Raw genomic sequence first — 24,934 nt, 5'->3', positions numbered from 1 at the left:
AGTATAACCACAGGTATAACTGAGAGAAAAAGATATGGAATTTAGTTTTAATCTGCTTTTTATTGGATCAAAAAGGTGCGAAAAGCAGCCTGGGTCGGGTAACACAAATAAGTAGGTCTTAGGTTAGGTTCTATTTAATTGTACTGTAATAGGCTTAGATTAATAAAGGTAATAGGGAAGTATATAAGTAAGTATAGTAAGTAAGTGCTCATTAGCAGACTAAAATGGTTTTTTACTCCGTAGCCATAATGGTTTGTCTAGGTAACTAGGTACTCACTCAGTTTGTTTTCCAACATCTTAGGTGTTTTGTTAATATTCCTACAATTGCCGCCTCTCTCAATCTCAAGCCGCGTCTAGTAATGATGATGATAAGCAAAAATCTAATTTGATTCATAGCTGGATGGCGTAGCTGAGACGGGCTGGGTCCAGTGCAATAAGACGTCAACGGATAATGGTGCCATTATACGGCGTAAATTCCTGTAATAGCGATGCAATTTGCCTCCACCGATGACGCCTCAATACGAGACGCGATTCTATCAACATACTGACCGGCTGCCGGCATGCTAGGGAATGATTTTTTTATAATCAAGACAAGATGATGGAAATGATAATTACGAAGAATCACTCACTGCGGCTGAAAAAGAGCCAATGTTCGTGCGAAACCATTTTTTGTTGTGAACCGTTAAATATATCAAAAAAACCAAGTCTCGCAACTCAGTTGTTCTACGGTAAAAAGTTGTGAGATCCATGTAATACCAAGTCCAGGCCAGGAAATCTTTAACGTTTTACATAAATATATTGACTTGGCCATCGCATGAAAACACGTGTAAATTAAATTATTTGTGCGATGGCCAAGTCAATAATTTATGTAAAACGTTAAAGATTTCCTGGCCTGGACCAGGCCTGGCTCACACCGCGCGGTACATCCGATAACTACCTACAGCGAAGCGCCCCGCCGGCGGGTATTATATCAGTCGAGTGTCACGCGCGCGCCCGTCAGGACGCTGGCGTGCGTTGTAGTACCTAATTCTATGATCGAAGTATTATTTAAAAATGGACATAAAGAGAAAGGAATATTGTGCGGCGTTCGGGTGTTTAAATTCGAAAAGAAATCTACCGGATTTTATTTATCTTTTTTTTCGCTTCCCAAAGATGCTGAAAAGTATGTTGGCCATGTAGGTAATCAATAATTCTTAGGATAGTATAGGAACCTAACCTACCATGACTACTGCTCAGAATGCGTTCGTTCGTTTCAGCCAAATGACGTCCACAGCCACTGCTGGACAAAGGCCTCTCCCAAGGTTTTCCATAATAAATGCGTACTTACCTACATTCGTACCTCATGACATATGTATAAGTAGATTAATTAATTTTTTCACTAGACAGCAACCCTAACAGCGTAAGAAGAGTTCAGAGGCACGCGATAGAAAGAGACAAAACTTGTAGGTGAATAAAATTGTAGGTATGTAGTGCTGTGCGAGCTGAATTCCACTGTATCGCGTCGCAGCAAGACTCGCATTTATTTAAATCGTCTTGCGGAGTAATCCTTCTGTACCTGTACTATTACTTATTCTGTGCCTGGACTTGGTATTACATGGATCTCACAACTTTTTACCGTAGAACAACTGAGTTGCGAGACTTGGTTTTTTTGATAAGTATTGTTTTTGATGGGATCTCATTTCTTTTTGTATTTTGTAGACAGCAGTTATGTATCTAGAAAACTGGACCGAAATTGAAAAATTTTACTCGACTTGGCGGTTGCACTACCGTGCCCCCAAATATTTTAGTTTTTCCTTGATTCATACACCAAACACTACTTATATTCCAAATTTGAAGCTTCTAGGTCTGCTAGAAGTGCCTTAGAATTTTGATGATCGGTGAGTCAGTGAGTCAGTGAGTGACAAAATTAAGTAACTTTGACCCGTTATAATTCTTAAACTACTGGTTCAAATTGAATGAAATTTTAAATATACCGTGTCTTTACAATGCCTGCATAGCTAATGAAAATTCAGCCTTCTAGTTTTATCCACACATGGCCTGAATTGCTTCGAGAAAAGGATGGTACGGCCGTGCCGTGCCGCTTTTGCTCGACTTGGTGGGGGCACTGCCGTGCCCCCCAGATTCACCTATACGTACAGAGTGGTTTGAGAAGTAGGTATGCAAATGTACCTACCGTTTCTTTACATACTGTGGGTAATTAGCAAGTTCACAATGATTTTACTTTCATCATAGTAAGTATTCTGATTCTGAACTGTTCAATAGGTATGTATTACATAATAATATCTTCGACTGCATTTTTAATTAAAAAGTAAAACGTCACTGTCATAGTCGTCATTGGTGACAAAAATCTGACATTTCAACATCCAGCTGATTTTCTAGAACTAACGAAAAACAAAGGCGATAATTCTAATAAAACTTAATATTGTGTAATATCAAGTGGTATCACAAGATGGGTAACTGGAAATTGGAAGTAGGGAGGATGGCTATGTACATGTCATTTCCCGTGTGCCTATTTCACTACTTCAATCAGCCGACGTATTTTGAAGAATGGGTTACTAATACAAAGCGCGAAATTTTTCCTCCAGAGAACAAACAAGACAGAAAAGACATCGAGAAACTCATCCAGGATATGAGAAAGAAACAGATGGAAAACATGACAGACTAATCAGTTACTTATAGGTTAGGTTTACAGGTAGATTTAAAGATGATTATTTTAGTTTGTTAAAATCTTTATTATGTATATTAATTATGCCATAAAGTAACAATAACAGTTCTTTACACCAATCAATACTGGCTTTTACTTCTACCTGTCTTTATACTGTCACAAAAATCTATTTACCTAATTAATAAATTACTTATTAAAAGCATCTTTAATCAGATAACTTTCAGTCAACTTTTGTACTTTTGCTACGATAACGATAACTTAATACTAAACCAATAGAGGTTGAGCAAAGACTTGCATATATCACATAAGGAACACCAACATACTGGCCAATAAAGCCTGATACCATTGGTGCAACAACTCCTGACAATGACCGAACACTATTTGAAGCCCCTATCAAAGTGCCTCTGTGTTGACCGTGGCTTCGTTTTAAAATCATTTCTAAAGTAACTAGCCTGCCTATTGCATTACCAATAGCTAGAGGTATAAGCCATATCACATAAATGTACACACTAAATGATAACATCAAGCCGATCAGCGAAATAGTCAGTAAAACAAATACATGGAAATTTCTCAAACTATAATCAGCGTCGTGGCTGTAATAACTATTAATATAGCCCATAAAAAAGCTAGATATAGAACCTACTACACCTTGGAATGAGATAACATACCCTATATATTTTGGTGACAAGTTAAATTGGGTTTTACAATATAAAGAGTAATTGGAATAGTACACTCCCATAGCAAAACCAATGAGAGCTTTGAACATAAAGATGTCCCAATAGACAGCCCAGTCTACTTTGTATAGCTCAATAAAGATCTGTTTAATGCTATTACTTAATGAGTTGAATAAGTTTCCATGGATTTTCTTTTTCGGTTTCTTTGTGTTTCGTTTTGATTTTGGAAGAAAGTATACCAATCCTGTAAGAAAATAATTTGTTTTATATCTGTATAATCTTTAGTTTTATTCTGATTCAGGAAGTTGTGAGTACTCAATCTGCAATATACCTGCATTTACAATAAAGCATACTCCAACAATAACTGCGATCAAGGTAAACCCATTCTCTGGGTTGTCCTCTGCAATATGTCCTCCAATAACTGGGCCCAGTGTGATGCCTGCACCTGATATAGCTGCCATTTTGCCATAAATTGCAGATTGACGTTGTTCATTCTTTTCATAATCGGGCACCAAGGCCTTTGTTAACATCTGTGTTTGTTTAAACACACCTGTAAGCATATTGTTTGACTAAGAGTCTAAGACTTTTACTTAAACACATTTCAGAATGATATCATCCATAAAAATTACCTAAAACTGCTCTTATTATTAGTATCACCACTATGGAATTTGTAATTCCTAATGTAGAGTATGCTATTGCACACACCAACAGTGTTAGCATCAATATGTTTTTTCTGCCTTTTAGATCGCTCAAGCTACCCTGAAACAAAAAACAAAAGTTAAACAAACTAAACTTGGTTAAAAGTATGAACAGCAAGTGTGCAGTCTAAAGTACACTATACTTACAATTACCGGACCTGACCCCAACTGGAAACCTGCATAAATGGATCCAAGCAAACCCACATAAATAAGATCTGCACCCATCTTGCGTACATGACTAGGAATTAGAGGTACTATCAGACCCACAGCCAAAAGATCCTGTAATTCAAATGTTACAGAAACAAACAAAAAAAAATCTAATAAATAATTTTTCGGTTCGGTACTTACTAAGAAGGCAATGCTTTGTAGAAGACATATGGAAAAATTCATTTTTAACTTTTTATTCTAAAGATTAATTCATCACAATTTTTATTGTTAATTATTTTTGTGTGCGAACGTGCTGTGTTAGGAACTTAAAACCATTGCATTGACATTTTTAGTAGGTTTTTATTTTTCTAGATCTGTTGTTCACACACTGTTGTCACAGTCTTTTTACCAGATTTTTACACGTTTTTGGCTTTTCCGCTTTTCGAAACAAACAAACAAGTTTTCCTTTTCCTTGGTTTTCCTGTTTTCTTTTGAAGTTTGACACAGTTTGACAATTTTGACTGACAACTGACATTGACGGATAGAAAGAGATGTAAGATCATATTTTTTCTCAGAAGAAAAGGCACAGAACAGAAACACGATACTGCCTGCCTAGGCCTAGACATTCATTATTGTTATTGGAACATCACATGCGTGTATTGAAATTCAGTTGCTGTCAGTGTCAAGTGTCAATCAATGTCATTATTTGTGCCATAGAGAAAAGTAATACATTGATTTGTGCATTTCAAAAAGTCGTAGTAAAAAGTAAGTTTATTTTTGTCGATTAGTTTTATTGTGAAAGGAAAAATTAAATAACCTAGATGATAGACACACCTTTTCGATAAATATGAATCAATTAAGGCAATCGGTATGACAGCATTATTCAATTTAAAATCTGTGTTAACCTTACTGAATGAAACTACTTTGCTTTAACCAATTCAATTTACTTTAACAGGTACTACAAAGCTTTAAGAGATTACATCGCACCCGGATGAAGGTGTTTGCTGGCGACGACAAAGCTCTTTTAGCTGCGAGACACAAAATTAATGAAGAATTTAGCAAAAACAAACAGGTTCAAGACGAGGATGCTATCAAAGCAGTATGTTTCCTATTAAATGTAATGTAGTTTAAAATCTTTAAATGCCACACAATGTCTCATCTGTGAAGGTATTCTATAAGGCTATGCAAAATATATACTTGATAAATACATATAAACATAATTATATTTATGAATTTTAGGTGTAAGTGTTTTTTATTTATGATTTCAGTTGGTTAAATTAGGTGAAGATGTAGAAAGAGAACTCAAGACACAGATTATACAGGCCAAACAAATAAAACCTGGAGTATTTCGTAAGTATTATATCAATACATAAATCTAACTTTTATATTTTTAAAATCTACTTTTATGTTTCAGAGGTAAATAACTTTTTATTATTGTTTCAGAGGCCAAAATAACAAATGATACCCTAAAATTAGATAATCTTCCTTACAATGAAAGTGCAATATTAGAAGAACCAAATCCAGGGAGACCTTGCTGTCAGAGTAAACAGGAAAATAAATAGTGTTAAATTGATGGATGCAGCCAAAAATCAAGCAAAGAAAAATAAATACAGTAATATAGAAAGCACAAAAAATATTTATGACTTTTCTGGAACATCTGTTACTAAAATTGTTACCGATATCTTTTGTTTAGGTATTCTCTTTATTATCCTCTTACAGAATTAAAATTCTGAAACAGAAGAAAAAAATCTTATGGTGCTTTATGAATAGTATACCTACCTACTGGTGTGTTATTTTGTTGTTTCCATGAGTTAAAGCTACTAGTAGAAGTTTCAATTTAAATCAGCAATTAAAATCAAATTGCATTAAATATTATGAAAGTCAAGTGTTAATTTTGTAGTAAGTAGTATTTAAAGAGTATTTATTATTAGGTAAATAAATTGCATCAATTCACTAATTGAGTTTCAATTAAATCTAAAAGGAATTCATAAACACTGAAGACAAATGAGTTGAATAATTTATTCTCAAATTCACTAAAATCTACACACTTCAATATGGTTACATTTTCACTTTTTTAGTGGGCCGTACGAGTCTGGAGGAATTCCCAATTCTTCATCAGTCCATGTGCTAGGATCAATGTAAGGCCAGTCTCCCTGTAACAATCCATACAATTTATTTTAAAGACATTGAGTATAATATAGTTGGTTTGGAGGCTTATTCGGTTTAGGACAGATTCTGTTTAGGACAGATTCGGTTTACGACAGATTCTCTTTATGACAGATTCGTTTTAAGACAGAAATACAATTGAGTACATAAATTCAAAAGACAGATTATTTAAAAAAAAGTTTATTTAGCTAGGTAACTAGTTTTGAACAAAAAAAAGTTAAAATATTAATTGCATCTTATACTTTGCACAATAGTTTGAAATATTTTTTCAAATCGGTCCAGTAGCTTCGAAGCTTATTCAATGCAAACAAATAAATCTTTCCTCTTTATAATATTAGTGTAGATGTAGATTATAATATAATCCTACTTCCTACTAATATTATAAAGGCGAAAGTTTGAATGTCTGGATGTCATGATTGTCTGGATGTTTGCTACTCACGCAAAAACTACTGAACGGATTTTGTGACAAATGAATTTCAATAAATAAATAAGACGTCTAAAAAGCGCCATCTATCGTCATTGGTTAAAATCTACAGCAAAATCAAAATAAAAAATATTTAATTCAATTTAGACCACAGGTGGCACTTATGAACGTCAAAACTAATATTATAAAGAGGAAAACTTTGATTGGTTGTAATGAATAGGCTCAAAAACTAGTGTACCGTTATTAAAAATTCTTTCACCATTCGAAAGTAACATAGGGTAAATATTATTTTGGAAAAAAATAGGGTTCCGTAAAATATGTAGTACACGCGCGCGAAGCCGCGGGCGGAAAGCAAGTAGTAAATAAAAAAAAGCGCTGGACAAACTACTGTTTTTGACATTCGTAAATATTCATGCCGTGAAACGCCATTTATTAACATGAAACGATATGGGTAAAACGAGGTCCACGCATACGAAGTCGCGGGCGGCCGCTAGTTACATAATATCACATCATAATATTTCAGTCACACGTTTTAAATTAAAATAAAAAACATTTTCAAAATATTCAGTTTGTGGTCTCGTCGTATACACGACGCTATTAATGGAATACTCGGCAACTCATAAGCAGTCATACGACTAAAATAAATACACAATAGGTATCAGAGTAACATATATAGAAAGAAGTTTTCCATAATTTTATATTACATAGTAGGGGGAATTGGTTAACTCTATTCATGAGACGTTGCGTTGGTTAAAAAAACATTTTATTCTTGACTGTACAAAATCCGTCATAAAACGAATCTGTCATAAAGAGAATCTGTCGTAAACCTAATCTGTCCTAAACAGAATCTGTCCTTAACCGAATAAAGGGGTTTGGATACCATTACGTTATTACATATTATTATATTATGTGATAGTTTGTCTGGATAGATAAATAGTTCATACTCCTTCAAAATTCTATTGGAGACTACGAAAAAGTCTTGTTTCTGCCACAAGACAAAAACTACTGGCAAAATAAGTAAAAGTCTAGATAAATAGAATTGCAGATGATAGTTTACTTACGAATATATGCTCTGGCTCTGTAGCTATATGGTAAAGAATCCACCACCATACCAAACCGCCAAGTACATTTGCTAGTGTTGTTACTTTCTTGGATGCAGGAGGTGGAGGTACTCTATAAGACCAAACACTAAAAAAAAAAGAGACTGTTATGGTACATGAATATTTTCAGAGATCATCAATATTATGCCACTATAGGCTGTAATGTAGGTTGGTATGTAAACCATAGCAGCTCAGTGAACAAAACATTAAAAATTTACTTACAAGCTTTAGATAACTTAGAAAAACTTGGCAACTACTGATGCTACAAAGAAATTATAGATAATTTTTAACCACACCAAACTTATGACATAACAACATACCCATGGCCCGCATTTCTTTTAGTCTGTTGTATGTTTTCTGCAGCTCTATTTACAGCTCGCAGTAACAGGGCTCTAGAAGCTAGTGTTCGAGTTAACATTTTTAACAACTAATTATTCACGTTTTTCTATAATTTCGATCGTAAAATTGAAAATTTCCGAAAATGACGGAAATTCTTTAAAACCTGTTCTTTAACATTTGATGTATGGTCTAATCGAAATATTCATATGAAAATTCAATTGATTTATGTAATCAACTAAATGTTAACTATGATTATGATAAAAATAGCAAAATTACGAGAGGAAAAAAGTACTACTATGGCAATGACGTTAATGACGCACAACAAAGATAATATAAATTAGGATCTTGCCCCTTACCGACCTTTTCATCATGTCACGTCATTACGTGGTGCCAGTTTTATATCTGGCTAGATTACTAGGTAATAATAATATTATTGTAGGTATGTACGAAATTCTGACGACGAATTATGTAAATGCAATGAATAAAGTTTTTAATTTTCGCAAAAAATGTTTTGTTGACCTTAGGTTTACCTTTAAATAGATGATTTATAATATCTTTGGCGATGGCACAAACTCGTTGCCACAAGCTGTAATCTGTCATCAATAAAAAAAAACTATTTTGACGTGATCGTGAAAACAGTGAAGTTGTGTCTGGCGTTGTTCTTCCGTGTTTTATTAAATATTTGTAAATTTTATGCCTACCTAAGCCTGAAATGTGCATGGTGTTAATAGTTTTCGTGTATGTGTTGTGATAATGTGATACGTGTTTATTGTTTGAAATGGAGACAAATGCAAATCAGAAGGGTGCGTATCTTATGGTTCATTCGAGCTAAGACTGTTTGTGTATGAATAACTGTACTTCGCGACATGGATTCAGCTGACGTAGATGCCCTAAACTTGCTTCTCATATTTCTGGTTGCTAAATAATTGTTTTTTGTCGTATTAGAAGTTGTGGAAAGGTTAGGCCTTTCGGGCGTCACCTGACAGAAATTAGCCCGTTCCAATTTTAGTCGCGTTTCTTATCATAAATCAGCCAGATAGCCGCTGGTGTAATCTCTATGTGTTTCCGATTAGCATTGGTTTTTTATTCATCTCCCTTGACATTTGTATGTGTACATGTATGACTCATATTCTTAGCATTGTGATGTCATAAGAAAGCTCAACAAAACAAATATACTATTAATTTTAATGAGTTAGATTTGTATTTATAGATAGCTAGTTCTTATCAGTGTTTTGGTCTAATTTATTGTAAGAAATTGATATCAAATTCATAAGTGGACCATGGCACAGTTGTTGAATATTCTTGTTTGTAGATCAGAGGTTGTTGACTATAAGTTAGTCAAAGTAATTAATTAGTAGAGTAGAGTAGAACTCAAATAATTAAAGCTAGTCACATTGATAGTGATTGTAAAAGCAGTTATAAAAATAATTTGTATGTTTGTAATTTTAATTAAATATAGTTTTTCTTACTTACTACCCACAGTTTTTATTACTATAGGTTTTATTAAATGATGATTCGTAAAACCACACCTAAAAAGTAAAAGAAAATGTTTAGGTTTGGAAGTAAAGTTTGTAATGATATTAGTTAAATCATATTAGAATTTGAGCAGAAATACTACACAACACTAAGAGCCTTATTTAAGATTTAAATTAAATAATAAAATTGTGCTGAATCAAAACTGTGTGTACCTGCCCTGAAATATTCTCTTGATGATGTACACTCTGAAATATATACATATTAGAAAGTCTTGCAGTCAACGCATGACCCAAAGACGACACCTTCAGCTCTATACATTTCATACACTCTTACAGAGTTTAAGATCTTCGCAGTTCAGTGGTGTGCAGTTGCCTGGCAAGCAACAGGTTTCAAACTTTTCAAGTTAATTGGTTTTGAGAATAATCTGCATTATAAATACAAAAACTCCTATTAAATATTGCCTTCAGTGGTCCAGTGGTCCTACTATGCCTGGCCTATTATTAAACAAATACATCAAAATAAAAGAATTTTATTTGTTCCACATACAGATACAATAGTTAATAGCATGCAAAGATTGGTATCTATTTGTAATTGTAGCTTTTTGACTGTGTAATAATAATATCTTCAATTTGAATCCATTTTTCCCAGTCTTGAAGGTTGAGCCAGTTGTTTGCAGTCCTCTATTATAAGCTCAATTTTTATTGGGCCTCCCAACATTTCTCTTCCCTGTTGGTCCCGTGCATTCAGTCGATGTTACGGTCCACGATTTGTCTTTGTAGCTAGTCTAGGTGACAGTACTAGGTCTCGCACTTAATTCAGACCTGATCTGAGGTATGGAAGTAGCACAGGTATTTTTGTACGTCAAATGTCAGCGAGACTTCAGATCTTCTGATTTATATGCTCTGTCACATCATAATATTATCTCAAAATCACCCCTCCCGTGACGCTCCTATATCTCAGACACTGAAGCTTTATCCACACCAATGCTGGCGCCATCGCCGGCGCGAGCATAGGCCAATGACAGATCGCGCAACTTATGACAGTCCGCGCGACCTAAAACTCATAAAACTGATTTATTTCTGTAAGTAGGCTTTAAAAAAGCACTTTTACATGTCCCAGTATTAACCGTACCTACCTGTCATTGGGATTGGCCTATGATAGCGACGCGATCGCGCCGGCGCGGATGGCGATCTGCACGCGTTGGTGTGGTTTAAGCTTGACTGAGGTATAACTATACTAGACCTATAACAATAATAATTCTTTTTCCAGTGTCATGTGTAGCTAACTACGCGTACGATGCGTCGGAGGCGGACGAGCTGTCGATCCGGCCGGGAGACGTGCTGCGTGACGTGGAGCGACTGCCGGGCGGCTGGTGGCGCGGCGAGCTGCGCGGACGCCGCGGCATGTTCCCGGACAACTTCGTGTCTGTACTCACGGAGCAGGCCAACGCCAGGTCAGCCCGGGACCGTTGTCTTTCCAGTGGCAGGTATAGCGTCGAAAGCAGACGAGCTGACGATATGACCGGGGGACGTGTTGCGCGATGTTGTCATGTTCCCGGTTAACTTCGTGTCCCTGCTCACGGAGCAGGCCAACGCCAGGTGTCGCCAGGTCAGCCCAGAACCGTTCTCTCCCAGTGTCAGTGTAGCAACCACGCTATAATGCGTCGGAGTCAGACGAGCTGGAGGTGACAATTTGGCCGGGGAACTACTGCGTGATGTTGGCATGTCCCTTGAAAACTTCACGGAGTAGGCCAACCTCAGGTCAGGCTAGAACCATTGTCTCCCAGTGTCAGTGTAGCAACTACGCTACGACGCGTGGGAGGCGGACGAGCTGTCGATCCGGTCGGGGACTATCACTTGGTTATGAAGTCAGCAGGTCCATGTGTAAGATTCCATAGTATAAAAAATTCCAGATCGTTTCCAGTTTTCCACTTGAATTTGCGCGAATAATATAGCAGCGTAATTTACATATTCTAACTGGAATCTGCGTCTAACGCAGTTTTCCAGAGTAGGATGTTTATTTTATCAGATCTTATTCGTTATGCTTCTAGTGTTGGGCTTCGTCATTATGCCATAGAATGGAAGTGGCCCAACCTAACAGCTTAGTTTGTATGTATCAGCCATCTTTCACAACAGACCTTGCCCTCTCCAGAATCGTTTTGTCCAAAGCCCACTTCGTAAGGATCCTATCAATAGGTTTACGATATGTAAGTGAGCTAATAATAAGATATCGGTCGGGTCACTTAAGGTTTGTTACTACCTTATCGAAACGTTTATTCTATTCACTGTCCTTTCCTCGTACTCATGGTCGACCGTTATTTTGACTGTTCCAATATCAACCTAATAATATTACGTAGGTGTAATATAGCGTAACGTTTTCCTTAATTGCCAAATTGTTTGTATAAATTAACATGTTTGTACCGGCCCAATATTCAACAATTCTACAAATCGCCCATTAAAATAGGTCAGGCAAGTGTGATCTCATCAAAATACTTCATTATGTAGAAAAGAGTTCGTAGCGTCAACTATTATAACGAAGCCATATCATGTCATGTGACAATCAATGCAAGGCAACGGACTGTGTCCTGACCTCAGAACTAACAATTTCCTTCTACTCTTAAACATTTGCCCTAAGTTACATTTGCCCCACCAAACGAAATGACGAGAAATTTCAAGAAACAATTTATCGCTATCTTTCTAATCGATATAATCGTTCAATCTCTTTCACCGCAATCGGATGCGGTTTTTATCTGTCACTAGCTGACCCGGCGAACTTTGTTCCGCCTTAATGGCAATAAATAAGCAGACTTTTTTTTTATTTCGAACGGGATAAAAAGTATCCTATGTCCTTCTCCTGGCTCTAAACTACCTCCCTGACAATTTTCAGCTAAATCGGTTCAGCCGTTCTTGAGTTATAAGCGAAGTAACTAACACGACTTTCTTTTATATATCTGTCATTAAAATAAGTCCTATTAATAGTATCTATTTAACGCCCTTTCAATATGTCCTGATTCCTGAATGCTTATTCGGTGCTAAGTTTGCGGCAAGCACTAATAGCGAACTCTACAATTAATAAACGTTTCGATTTGGTATTATCAATTATGCCTTGTTAAAAATGGTTTATATTACTTAGTTTTTGTGAGATAGTGTTGAGATAATGAATATGGGCCGGGTCACGACATGAACTCGTATTTACTGTTAGACGCCGTTTTATTCGCGAATGCGTTATACGCGGTCGCGGTGAATTCTTTACTTATTTATGAACTGGTTTCTCATAAATGCCATATGATATGGTAATGTTTTTGGTTCATTGACCAACACTCTACTATATTTTGTATCATGACCGGCTTTACGTTTAGAAATATTATGTATGTACCTAATGCAGGTGACTAGGTCTAGGTACGTTGTAGTAGAAAAAGTACTAAGTAGGTGAATATACCTCTTTTGTTGAATTTCCCTGACGTAAACCGTAGTTTATAGTTCACTGGTTACGTTAATTAGTCTGATTGTTCTACTAACCACATAATTAAAGCCACAGCTAAACTGACAACGATAATAAAAAGGAAATGAGCGCATTAAATGTGGCTTTTCACATTAATAAATGGCTTCACATCTTCAATTATTAATTGAAACCAAAAATTAGATCTATCAACTACAATCGAGTACCAACGCCTACTTAAATCACTATACGACAAACCTTTGACAAACTGGTTTTGCTAATGCGTACAATACGAGTGTAGCCATCGCCATGTTACTCATTGATAGTATGTGTTCTCGATCTATGATGTCATTTTGGTCAGTGGTTTGCTTGGCATCTTATAGTTGCCATATCATAACATGTGATTTATGTAGATGATGTAATTGTCGTACACATTATGGTTGAGGAGTAACGTTAGAATGTTTCATACTTTACGTGCAAAAGGTAGATTAAGTGAGTTTTTATCAAGTGATTTTATTTATAACTTGATTTATTACGTGATACTGTTTTAAAGTACGAGTCCACCATGTAAGAAAACCGTGTGCTGTAAGTACAAAAAAAAAATAAAACCGACTTCAAAAAACCTACACTAAAAAGCAGAATAATAATTACTAATTACCTACTTATTTATTAGGACGAATTATTAATATTTATGTAGGTATACCATGATTGATACTTCTGGAGTCGGTGCCAAGATTATGAAACATGTAAAGTTTGCCTGCACCGACTCCAAAAGTATCAATCATGGTATACCTACATAAATATTAATAATTCGTCCTAATAAATAAGTAGGTAATTAGTAATTATTATTCTGCTTTTTAGTGTAGGTTTTTTGGAGTCGGTTTTATTTTTTTTTATAAAATTTAACTTATTTCTTGCTTTTTAGTTGACTAATTATTACCTTGATGTTACCACTGAAGGTAGGCAGTACATTGAGACCATATTCTTAATGTATATTATAAAAAAGTTCATCCCCAATTTTCCACCCTTGGGGGTGAAAATTTTCTTCAAATTCGCATGAAACCACCCTTTTGATAATACCTATTCAACAAAAAAATAATCGTTCAAATTGGTTCATAATCGGCGGAGATATTGCGTATAAAAAAGTTCATCCCCAATTTTCCACCCTTGGGGGTGAAATATTTTCTTCAAATTCGCATGAAACCACCCTTTTGATAATACCTATTCAACAAAATAGTAATCGTTCTAATTGGTTTATAATAGGCGGAGATATTGCGTATAAAAAAGTTCATCCGCAATTTTCCATCCTTGGGGGTGGTTTTTTTTATTATTAAATTTAAATGGGACCAACCTTGAGAGATTACCTATACCCAGAAAAAAAATTATTTAAAAGCGGTTTATATTTGGTGGAGCTGACGCATAAAAAACATAAAAAAAAAAAAAAAAAAAAAAAAACATACGGGTCGAATTGAGAACCTCCTCCTTTTTTTGAAGTCGGTTGAAAATACAAGTTTTCGTCAATGTAAATATTTAGTTTTGTCAACATTAAACAGTACTTAGTTACACAATACAATACAACTTCATGTTTGTTTAGAAGCAGTAGCAGGCAGCATGACAAGACCAAGTAGGTACCTGTTGGTTAACTCTTTGTTGTTTTTTTTTTCGATTTTCCTGCTTTATTTTCAAACCTTTGCGTTTGTAACTAGGATAAATATATTTTTCCATCAAACCAAGGTCAAAACTGTCATATTTTTGTAACTATTACTACTTGTGCCCTGCTAACTCCATATCCAATCCAGGGTGTCAGCTAACTCCATACCAAATTTTATTAAAATCGTTCCAGCTGTTTAGACGTGAAGAAGTAACAAACATACACACTCACAAACTATCGCCTTTATAATATTAGTGTGATAGCACACCCGCTAGCTGCGGGCTTTTTTTATATTTCTGCGTTGTTTTGCTAATCGATACGATAACAATAAAAAACCTTTGATTTTATCGTCTTTGTATATTAGTAAGTTACTAGAGTCTTGCTAGTTATTTCAATATTTTTTCGATTAGTAGAATACTAATGATTGCGCACGTATCTTATCACGGTGGATAAGGCGATAAGACGCGGTGTTTCACTCAGTGTTTGTTGTGTGGCCCTGCTAAAATATTTCAGACACGTTCAATATTGGGAATAAAATAACTTTGAGGTACGTTTTAATACCTAAAACAGCTTTACAAACAGTTTTGCATGGCAATAGTGTTGCCAGATTTAGTGTGTGATATTTCGCGACCGAAAATAAAAATAAACGGGAATTTGGTTTTATAATTAGGCCTCAGGAACCAAACTGTACTGTGGTGTGCAAAATGTGAATCAAAATCAAAAATATTTTTAGTGTTCCTCTCAATGTATTTGTGTTAATAAAAGTACTTACCAATAAATAAATATCCTTAGACATTTTACACTGCGCTTCTAGTCCCAAACTAAGCAAAGCTTGTACTATGGGTACTAGACAACGGATATAAACATACTTAAATACTTTTTTTTTGTAAATCATACTTATTATACATAGAAAACACCCAGTCTAATACAAATATGTTCATGCACACAAATGTTTGTACTGTGCGGGAATCGAACCCGCTACCTCCGGAATAGTAGTCCGTTTCGAACCACTACACCAAACGGCCGACAAGAAGGAAAGAAGCATTTGACGCCCCAAACACCCTGGCCTGCTGTACATTTTTCATAATTTCTTTCCCTAATCAATTAGAAAAAACAATATAATATTATCAACCTTATTTCGTAGCCTCACAAACCGTGACAAGTACTTAACAATTGATGGAATTATAACGAGAGACTATTTAAATAGAACACCGGTTTGTGATCATTATTTATTTAGCATCAAATCAATTTTCTAGCGTGGGATCAATTACAATGGGCACAGCTGGCTTCTTTTGTTATACATTATATTTTTAGCATTAATTAAAAACTATGCCATAAATAGAAAATAGTCTAAACCGAGGCGTTCAAAAGTTATAAATACGACAGAATCAGCTATCATAAGCAATTGTAATTCTTTCTTTTTTCTTTCTATTCGAGAAGGAAGTCGCAAAATGTAAATTATTGAATGACGTGTGTGTGTGTATTGTCTTTGAATTTATTAGCGATCGCGAAACTTAACATGACTCACATACGTGCCTATAGTAAATTATTCATTACTTGTGTTCAGTTTTATAATAGGTAGTCGTGGTAAGTTTTAAAGAAACGATTCCTATGGTATCTTAGTTATAAGGTTATTTTTAATATTTGTCGTATCTACCTAAGGATAAATAATCGTTTTAAGTTACGTGGTTGTGAAGTCATTTATGTTTTAATTGATTGGCTTCGAAAGTGAGATATAACTAATAACTATGCTTCAGATAGAAACCAGAACTAATCTTGTAAATTAATCATTCATTGAATTAAATTAATTAATTTGTAAAGTTTTTGTGACTCAGAAGATTTATAACCAGAAAACCTGATTTGACCGTATCCATCGTTTGTATTGGTTTTGTTACAGTGAAATTTTCAAATCCGCTAGTTATATTTAATCCATCTGATTCGTCATGAGTCCAGAACTCCAGACTCATGCCCCTACCCTCAGGTATAGCCATGGAACATCTCGGACCACAAGAAACTTTGAAAAGGGGAATCCCTGCATTGGTATTTGAATACCTACCTGCAGTATTTTTCTTATCGTGTTAGGTGTAACAGAAATGTGTCAGTCAGACTAATTGTAAGCCTTAAAGGGCGTCTGACATGACCTAATCCGTCCAACTGCTTACGGCTTACCGTGCTAATGCCCGCGCCCGTGCCCTTAACCCTAAAGTTATAATAGCCACATTATTTTAATCTTTATTGCCATTTATTATGGTCTAAAAACAATCAAAATTTTTGTTTATTCCTGTGCTGGACACTGTCAATGAGAACAACTCAAAAGCGTTGTTTTCTACTGGCGGAGATTCCAATTTGGTGTGACAAATGGTGCAGGGACAACGGGAATAGACAAAATATTTGATTTTCTTGTCCAATGAAAGGGTTAATAAACGGTTAATACTTATAGTTCACCCTTTACATCCAAGCCTGCCAAACATGGTGATGGATTCTAGGCTAAATCCTCCATTTGACTCCATGAATTCTTTATTTGTTTCATTAACCTCTCTCATTACAAGTTTCCCCAATGCGATAGAGTAGATAGTAGATTATATAGGATCGTGCTTCTGCATTAGAGACCAAATGAACTGATGATGATGTTCTATCTATACTTTATTGATGTTGTCTCTTGTCACCAGATCCGGCGGCGTTCAGGGCCGGTGCCGAGCGGTGTTCAGCTACCAGCCGGCCAACCCGGACGAGCTGCCACTCAGCGTTGGAGACGTACTTGAAGTCCTTGGCGAGGTGAGTTACGTCACAGGTTGTTTTTATGATCAGTGCAATAAGGGCTATTGTATCTGCCCTTATTAGTTTACACCAAGTTGAGTGACGACGGGGCACCTTTCTCAATGTTTTGATTGACCGGCCCAATGAAGGCTTATTTGCGCTTACTGGTTGAAGCAACTGACGAGTGACAAGACATTATAAGACAGTTATTCCAAATAAATTAGCAAAAGTGTACGCAATAACACGCTTGTGGAAATCCGAGCTCCCCATAAAGCTATAGGGAATGGAAACACGTCTATTGTTCTCTTATCATGTTCCCAAGACCGACTAAAGCTGTCTGATTATACACGTTTTCTAGACGCTCAGAGCAGGGTACTTTAACACCTTACTATAAATAAGTCTTTCGGATTGAGAAGTGTAATGAAAAACTTATGACCGGCTTAATCAGTGCCAGTAAAACTAAAATGCAAAATCATAATTTTACGCCTAGAAAGGCGTCTGCTTTATGTTCCATTGTATTAATTACGTGTAAATGACTGTATTGACATGACGCGACCGATAAAATCTAGAGTTTCCCGCGAACCGAGACAACAGGCCTTTAAACAATGACTCACTCGCAAGTGGCTAACGAGTAACGATGATTCGCCGCTTCCTTCCCTCGTATGAATCGAATGACAATTCGGGCTTTCTAATTTATTTCGATTCCCGACGCGCTTCCCCTCCTAAAGTATCAAGTGAAATATAGAGTGCAATCACCCTAAAGTTATGGCGAAATGACAAATAATAAGCTATGTTTGCTCGTCAATGTTTACTTGTTAGTGCGTTGAACTTTAGTAGAGCATTCCCAGTCTTTATGCACCCTAACTAAGGTTGATTTTTCCTTAATGATTACATATTTTGAAAGCATACAATTCGCCGATTGCAGTGGCTATCTTTATTAGTTTTGAAGAAAGTGTCCAGTTTAGAGAAAGTGAAATTAACCTATAATCGGTGAACCGCAGAACTGCTTGCACTTCTATGATCAAAGATACTCCAGATTTTTTGCAATCAAGCGGTTTTAACACTAGTAGCGTCACCGCAAGACTTTCTCAGTCGTTGCGACTGTCCAAGAAATATAAAAGTAAATATTTCAAATCTTGTTTTGTCTAGTTTGAAATAAATGCAGAAAATTAGGCGTGCTATCTGTTGAACCATCCTTTTGGTTAGTGGTGGTAATATCCCTATTTGTAAGGTAGGGTTGCTTTATTAGTTGCGGCAGCGGCTCCGAATAAAACTCCCAAGTAAAGATTGATGAAGATGAAGGCAATGCGGAATCTTATCAATGCCGATCGTTTTTGGTTTCCACGCTTAACAAGTAAACCAGAAAAAATAGGAAACCGGATAAAATTAGGTCTAAAAGCTAAACCAATAAATTACTTTATTTAATATGGATAAAATAAACCTTGTCCTTGCGTATGTATTGAGGTTTCTTCCCGACAAAATAAACTCTAGTTCGATCCCGTTAGATCGGAAAATCCCTTAATACTATCTCCTCCACTAACCCCTTACATCGATTATGCGTTTATGCCTTTGATAATACGGTCTTTACTGTGAGCGTACTCGCCCCAAGCGCACTGTAGCAGACGAGGCGAAGAAAATCGGCAAGACCTGGAGCGAGATCAAACGCGAGGCTCAAGACCGAACGCGATGGAGGACTGTTGTGGACGCCCTCTGCCCCTTCTAGGGGACATAGGACCTTAAGTCAAGTCTTTACTGTGAAATGGAATGTAACATTGTATTATGTTCCCCAGGTAGAGGAAGGCTGGTGGCAGGGCCGGCGGCAGGGCCGCGTGGGCGTGTTCCCGTCCAACTTCGTGGTGATGCTCGACCCGCCGCAGCCGGCGCCGCCCTTCGAGCCAGCGCCCGCGTTGCCCCCCAAGCCTGGTGAGTGTAATAACCATTTCTCAATCTTAGGGGGGCTACTCCGAAATAATTTTTACGTAGTTTCGGGTCTATCGATAAGACTGTCACTGTCGCTCATGCTGGCATCTCGCTTTGCGCGAGAGGGATGGCAACATTCAAAACTTCGGATATCGCTTTTCGGAGTAACCCCGCAGGGCCTCTTTCGCGATCTCTGACTAAAGTTCTAAGAAGTTATTTCCTGAATAACACTATTTTAGTGCGTCAAAGTTTTGTCAGTGTCATGGTTTCGTTGCTACTCGTGACTTTAAGCTTCGAGTAGCCTACATGACACTTAATTCAGAGATGTTGATCGTTCACCATCTCTCGGGCCTCGTGGCCCTAATAGTAATTAGAAGACCATATTTCCAACATCTTTTGTACTTGGATTAAGATTTTTTATACGCTACGTGGGCTTCGCAACAATTTTGGTGACCTACTTACCTCTTTTACTTAAATAATAAATCACTTGTAAAATGTATATCGTGTTCATGGATGGATATTTATGACTCCTTCACGCAAAAAAATAGTGTACGAATTTTGATGAAACTTTATTTAAGTTAAAACTTATATCGAAATTACAACTACGCTATAATTTACCGATATCTACGTGGGTGAAGCCGCGGGCTACTATGTCACGGTTTTTACAGTAACAGCGCGATTTATGCATCGCACGCCCTTGGAATTAATCCTCATATTGGTAACAGTGCAAAGTCTAGCGATATGTTGTGAGTGTTGCGACAAGGACAAACTTCCATACATTTCGGCGATTTGGCCAAAATTATGACTGGCAACAGCTCACGTGACAAATGATAATTAAAGTTTCCCGCGGGACTAGCACAACCTTAGGTAAGGTTTGGCAGCCTTGACACAATTTATCGGCTGTGATGTTCGGCCACAAAATACCTGCCACCCCTAGTCCATACAATTTAAGCCACAATAACAAAATAACAATTAATATCTATGCACCATCCACCAGACCAGAGCTTCCCAATCTTTTTCATCCCGCGGCGCAGTTACATATTTAGTATTTTGTCACGACGCCCTACTTATTGAAAAAGATACAGTCGATAGAAATAGGCACCTATATTATAGTTCATAGTATTTAGGTTAGGTAGATATGAACAAAAATTAAAACATCTATCTAACAATATGAAATTTGGACACACTTAGGGAATGCAGAATCGGTTCTGGTTTGAGGAACCGGGTTTTTCGGGTCTGGTGGTCATGAGAACCGGGAGCCCCGGTTTTTTCGGTTCTTTCGGTTCCAAAAAAACAATATTTTGATTATGTTTTTTTTTATTGAAATAACACTTCTTTGAATAGACTAGGAATAATCAACAAACATGATTAACAATATTTTTCTATTTTTACTAAATTCTACTCCCAAAAATAAAAAGAAGTAAAATGATTAGTTTTCAATTGAGGTACAACAATCAGTCTTTTTCATCCAACTTAACGATATATTTGACTATTTATAGGTATATTGACTGTCAGATGCAAAGCAAATAAAAGAGTCAGTGTTGCCAACTCTTACACAAAAATATCATCATCATCATCATTTAAACCATAGGATAGGACGTCCACTGCTGAACATTAACCTTTCCATGTTGATCGATTGGTAGCGGCCTGCGTCCAGCGCTTCCCTGCTACCTTTATGATGTCGTCGGTCCACCTTGTGGGTGGACATTCCACGCTGCGTTTTCCGGTACGCGGCCTCCATTCCAGGACCTTCCTGCCCCATCGGCCGTCAGTTCTGCGTCCGCGTCGGGCTATGTCCGCTGAGTCCGCTGACATAGAAATGAGGAGAAGGAAGGAGGAAATCTCATTTCTGATTCGATCTCGTAAAGAAACACCGAGCATAGCCCTCTCCATCAGTGGCGGATTTACCAATAGGCCAAGTAGGCCAGTGCCTAGGGCGGCAGATTTAGAGGGGCGGCAAAATACGTAATTATTTTTTTTTACAAAAAAAAATTATAATTATACGTAGGTATACACAATCCATATATAAATAAACGATTAATAAACGCACTGTAATATACAACGTGTCCCAAAATTCAAGGATAAGCCGGCGCCGCAGGATGGACATAGTCATTACTACTTTAGGAAAAATAAGAAAAAAAATCTATCTCAATTATTTTTTAAGTTACACAATAAATTATGAAATTCGTCGAAAATTGACACCCCTTATGATATTTTACATTACCACGACTACAATTTTTCAAATACTTCTGTTTTTTTGTTGGTATTGGCAACTTAAGTAGTGCTGCTGTCCACTGCAATTCTTAAAACCCCCAGAATCCTTGCAGTTTTTACACAAAAGTTAATCAAAATATGATATTTCCTTAAAATTTTAAACGATTTTTACTTTCACTCCACTTTGACTCGTCGTTTTGTAATAAAACAGTATGAACACTACTGCGGCAAGTTTTTTATAAAGTTGCCGCAACTATCCAAGATTCCAAAATGGTATAATACTCTAAGAAAACTAGTCGCAATAAAAATATGCGTACCATTTTTACAAGCACTTCGCTTGTTAGTTAGTATGGGATAAATCTTGCAATTAAATTTAAAACCAGTTCTCCTCAACCAATTGAGCTGAAATTTGGTATACTTATGTAAGTACGATGACAATGCAATATTATGGTATCATTGAGCTGGATGGAGTCTGGAGGTGGCCATAGGAACTTCTAAATGAAACGGCGGAATTGCATCTAGTTTAGGTTCGTTAGATTTGTCTTTTCAAGCACTTTGGTGCTAGATGATGTCCAGGATCCTGATGATGAAGTCAAGAGGTGGCCAGGAGCTGGCCATAGGAACTCCTAAACGAAATAGTGGAAGCTTATCGAGTTTGGGTTCGTTGGGTTTGTCTTCTCGGGCACTTGGGCCATGAGATTGAGAAACAACTAAAAAGTTTAAAATAAAGTTATAATCGCGCATGGAATTTATTCCTCTTTTTTTCTGTTTGCGCTACAAACTTTCGAAATTATTTGAACCTTGCATACAATTATTTTTATCGTTAAATTCTTTCGTTAAATTTCGCATTAATGCTTGTTTTTAAAAAAGTTTTTTTTTATTATAACTTTATTTTACACTTTTTAGTTGTTTCTCAATTTCATGGTCCAAGTGCTCGGGAAGTCAAATCCAACGAACCCAAACTCGATAATCTTTCGCCATTTCGATTAGGAGTTCCTTTGGCCAGCTCCTGGCCACCTCTTGACTTCATCATCAGGACCCTGGACATCATCTAGCACTAAAGTGCTCGAAAAGATATTCAACGAACCCAAACTAGATGCGATTCCGCCGTTTCGTTTAGAAGTTCCTATGGCCACCTCCAGACTCCATCCAGCTCAATGATACCATAATATTGCAATGTCATCGTACTTACATAAGTATACCAAATTTCAGCTCAATTGGTTGAGGAGAACTGGTTTTAAATTTAATTGCAAGATTTATCCCATACTAACTAACAAGCGAAGTGCTTGTAAAAATGGTACGCATATTTTTATTGCGACTAGTTTTCTTAGAGTATTATACCATTTTGGAATCTTGGATAGTTGCGGCAACTTTATAAAAAACTTGCCGCAGTAGTGTTCATACTGTTTTATTAGAAAAGGACGAGTCAAAGTGGAGTGAAAGTAAAAATCGTTCAAAATTTTAAGGAAATATCATATTTTGATTAACTTTTGTGTAAAAACTGCAAGGATTCTGAGGGTTTTGAGAATTGGAGAGGACAGCAGCACTACTTAAGTTGCCGATACAAACAAAAAAACAGAAGTATTTGAAAAATTGTGGTCGTGGTAATGTAAAATATCATAAGGGGTGTCAATTTTCGACGAATTTCATAATTTATTGTGTAACTTAAAAAATAATTGAGATAGATTTTTTTTCTTATTTTTCCTAAAGTAGTCATGACTATGTCCATCCTGCGGCGCCGGCTTATCCTTGAATTTTGGGACACGTTTAGGTACTTATGTGATCATGAATTTTAAAATATTCCAATAGCGTTTCAATAAAAAATAAAATAAAAAACTCGTAACACAGGATCTTCGGAGCCTAGCACGAGCACCATCTCTCCACAACTTCGTGTAGGATATTGTTTTACAGGGTGGCCCAGAAGAAAATTCACTTTTGAAAATTCAAGGAAACGAAAACTGTACATTTTTGTAGAACTTTAGCTATTGAAATTTAAAGGAAATTTAGTGCAATTTATTTTAAAATTTACTTTCTTTTATAAATTTTATCGTACATGTGATTCCCTTGACGTTTACAACATTCGGTCAACATACATCAAAATTTTGGAAAACTTTCGTTAGAGTTACCTCAAAATGGATTCAGGATGGATGAATGCTGCAGAGTTTTTGGATTATTAGAGTATACTCTGCTCAAAAGGTAACCCCACAAAAAGAAGTCTGCTGGAATGAGATTAGCGCTTCTTAGAGGCAGTGAGATTTCACCACAGCTTAATTGGTTTGTTGCATTGAAAGGATGATTAATTTTTGAGAGCGCTATACTGGTAGGCTGAAAAGCTTTTTGATTTCAAAGCGGCAAGATTCGCAAGGTTATGACCGGAGCACTTGGTTTCATCAAGATGGGGCTACGTGTCACACTTCAACTGAGAGCCTTTAGATGGTAAGAGACCATGTTCCCACAAAAAAATTATTTCAGGCAGGGGTGACATCTCCTGGCCACCTGCCTTGATCTCACTCCAGAAAATTATTTTTTGTGGAGTTACATTAAAAATAGAGTATAGGTACTTTTATAATCCAACAACCATGCAACAACTGAAGCTGAGCATTCGGCAAAAAATTAAAAATAGGTTTCGAGGTAATTCTGACGAACGCATTCCAAGATTTTGATGTATGTTGATCGAATGTTGTAAACGTCAAGGAAATCACCTGGGCGATGTAATTTAATAAAGGTAAATTTAAAAATAAATTTTCTTTAAATTGCAATAGTTAAAGTTCTATAATAAAAATGTAGGTACAGTTTTCGTTTCTTTGAATTTTCAAAAGTGAATTTTCTTCTGGGCCACCCAGTATTACCAAGCCTTGGTCTTTCTGTTTACCTTTAAGTAGTTCTTAGCTAATTATACTGGATATAGCACTTCGCATGGCTCTGTGCACACCGGTGACAAATTGTTCAGGTGAGAGAAGCTTAACGGGTTAAAAACTATCTACGATCTACTTTAAGTCAAGAAAAGCTTAATGCTTTATCTCTTTTGTGCATAGAGTCAGAACTCATGAAAAAGATTTCATACGACGATAATTATAATTAATGATTTAGCAAATTTAAAATCTCGCAAGAAAATAATGTAAAATTTATTTGATCTCATTGTCTGTCACCAATAAATGGATTGTTAACATGTTATATTTTTTATTTTTTTTTATTTTATAGAAACCAACAGAAATTAATAGAAATTGTTTGTATTGTTTTTACTGTTAAGTGCAATAAAAAATAT

The 24,934-nt window shown here is 36.2% G+C and overlaps 5 protein-coding genes across 9 annotated transcripts in view; 3 read left to right on the top strand and 2 right to left on the bottom strand.

The window, feature by feature from the left end:
- Positions 1–2,381: 2,381 nt before the first annotated feature.
- Positions 2,382–2,788, top strand: LOC114363991 (protein PET100 homolog, mitochondrial). The gene has a single exon (XM_028319969.1). The coding sequence runs from the start codon at positions 2,450–2,452 to the stop codon at positions 2,663–2,665; it is 216 nt and encodes a 71-aa protein (XP_028175770.1). The 5' UTR covers positions 2,382–2,449; the 3' UTR covers positions 2,666–2,788.
- LOC114363988 (major facilitator superfamily domain-containing protein 9) lies at positions 2,521–4,694 on the bottom strand. The gene is made up of 5 exons (XM_028319965.1): positions 4,386–4,694; positions 4,185–4,316; positions 3,969–4,098; positions 3,671–3,889; positions 2,521–3,583 (listed from the first exon to the last, which is right to left on the bottom strand). Exons 1-5 carry the CDS (start codon positions 4,425–4,427, stop codon positions 2,886–2,888), a joined length of 1,221 nt encoding a protein of 406 aa, XP_028175766.1. The 5' UTR covers positions 4,428–4,694; the 3' UTR covers positions 2,521–2,885.
- Positions 4,695–4,902: 208 nt separating this feature from the next.
- On the top strand, positions 4,903–6,138 carry LOC114363989 (complex III assembly factor LYRM7). Of its 2 annotated transcripts, none has more exons than XM_028319967.1 (4): positions 4,903–4,949; positions 5,140–5,283; positions 5,453–5,534; positions 5,628–6,138. In XM_028319967.1, the coding sequence occupies exons 2-4, from the start codon at positions 5,176–5,178 to the stop codon at positions 5,744–5,746; spliced, it is 309 nt and encodes a 102-aa protein (XP_028175768.1). In that variant the 5' UTR covers positions 4,903–4,949; positions 5,140–5,175; the 3' UTR covers positions 5,747–6,138. The 2 variants fall into 2 exon arrangements, with proteins under 2 accessions (XP_028175768.1, XP_028175767.1); XM_028319966.1 differs by having other exon boundaries at positions 4,912–5,052.
- A 45-nt stretch (positions 6,139–6,183) lies between these two features.
- LOC114363990 (NADH dehydrogenase [ubiquinone] 1 beta subcomplex subunit 2, mitochondrial) lies at positions 6,184–8,467 on the bottom strand. Its single transcript, XM_028319968.1, has 3 exons — positions 8,195–8,467; positions 7,836–7,962; positions 6,184–6,337 (listed from the first exon to the last, which is right to left on the bottom strand). The coding sequence occupies exons 1-3, from the start codon at positions 8,290–8,292 to the stop codon at positions 6,251–6,253; spliced, it is 312 nt and encodes a 103-aa protein (XP_028175769.1). The 5' UTR covers positions 8,293–8,467; the 3' UTR covers positions 6,184–6,250.
- Positions 8,468–8,814: 347 nt separating this feature from the next.
- Positions 8,815–24,934, top strand: part of LOC114363987 (SH3 domain-containing kinase-binding protein 1) — a 41,619-nt gene continuing 25,499 nt past the window's right edge. The window contains exons 1-4 of one of the 4 annotated variants that reach the window (XM_028319960.1): positions 8,815–9,016; positions 10,959–11,142; positions 17,448–17,553; positions 19,326–19,458. In XM_028319960.1, the coding sequence (XP_028175761.1) occupies positions 8,992–9,016; positions 10,959–11,142; positions 17,448–17,553; positions 19,326–19,458 (448 nt within the window). In that variant the 5' untranslated portion in view covers positions 8,815–8,991. Of the gene's footprint in view, positions 9,017–10,958; positions 11,143–11,222; positions 11,288–13,530; positions 13,713–15,224; positions 15,326–17,447; positions 17,554–19,325; positions 19,459–24,934 lie in introns of those variants that run through there. The other 3 variants (XM_028319961.1, XM_028319964.1, XM_028319962.1) reach the window with 3 other exon arrangements.

Source organism: Ostrinia furnacalis, unplaced genomic scaffold (assembly GCF_004193835.3).
Source record: "Ostrinia furnacalis isolate ACB-3 unplaced genomic scaffold, ASM419383v2 OfSCF7340, whole genome shotgun sequence".
NCBI lineage: Eukaryota > Metazoa > Arthropoda > Insecta > Lepidoptera > Crambidae > Ostrinia > Ostrinia furnacalis.
Note: the sequence above shows the minus strand (reverse complement) of the source record. Positions and strands in the feature narration are given on the sequence as shown.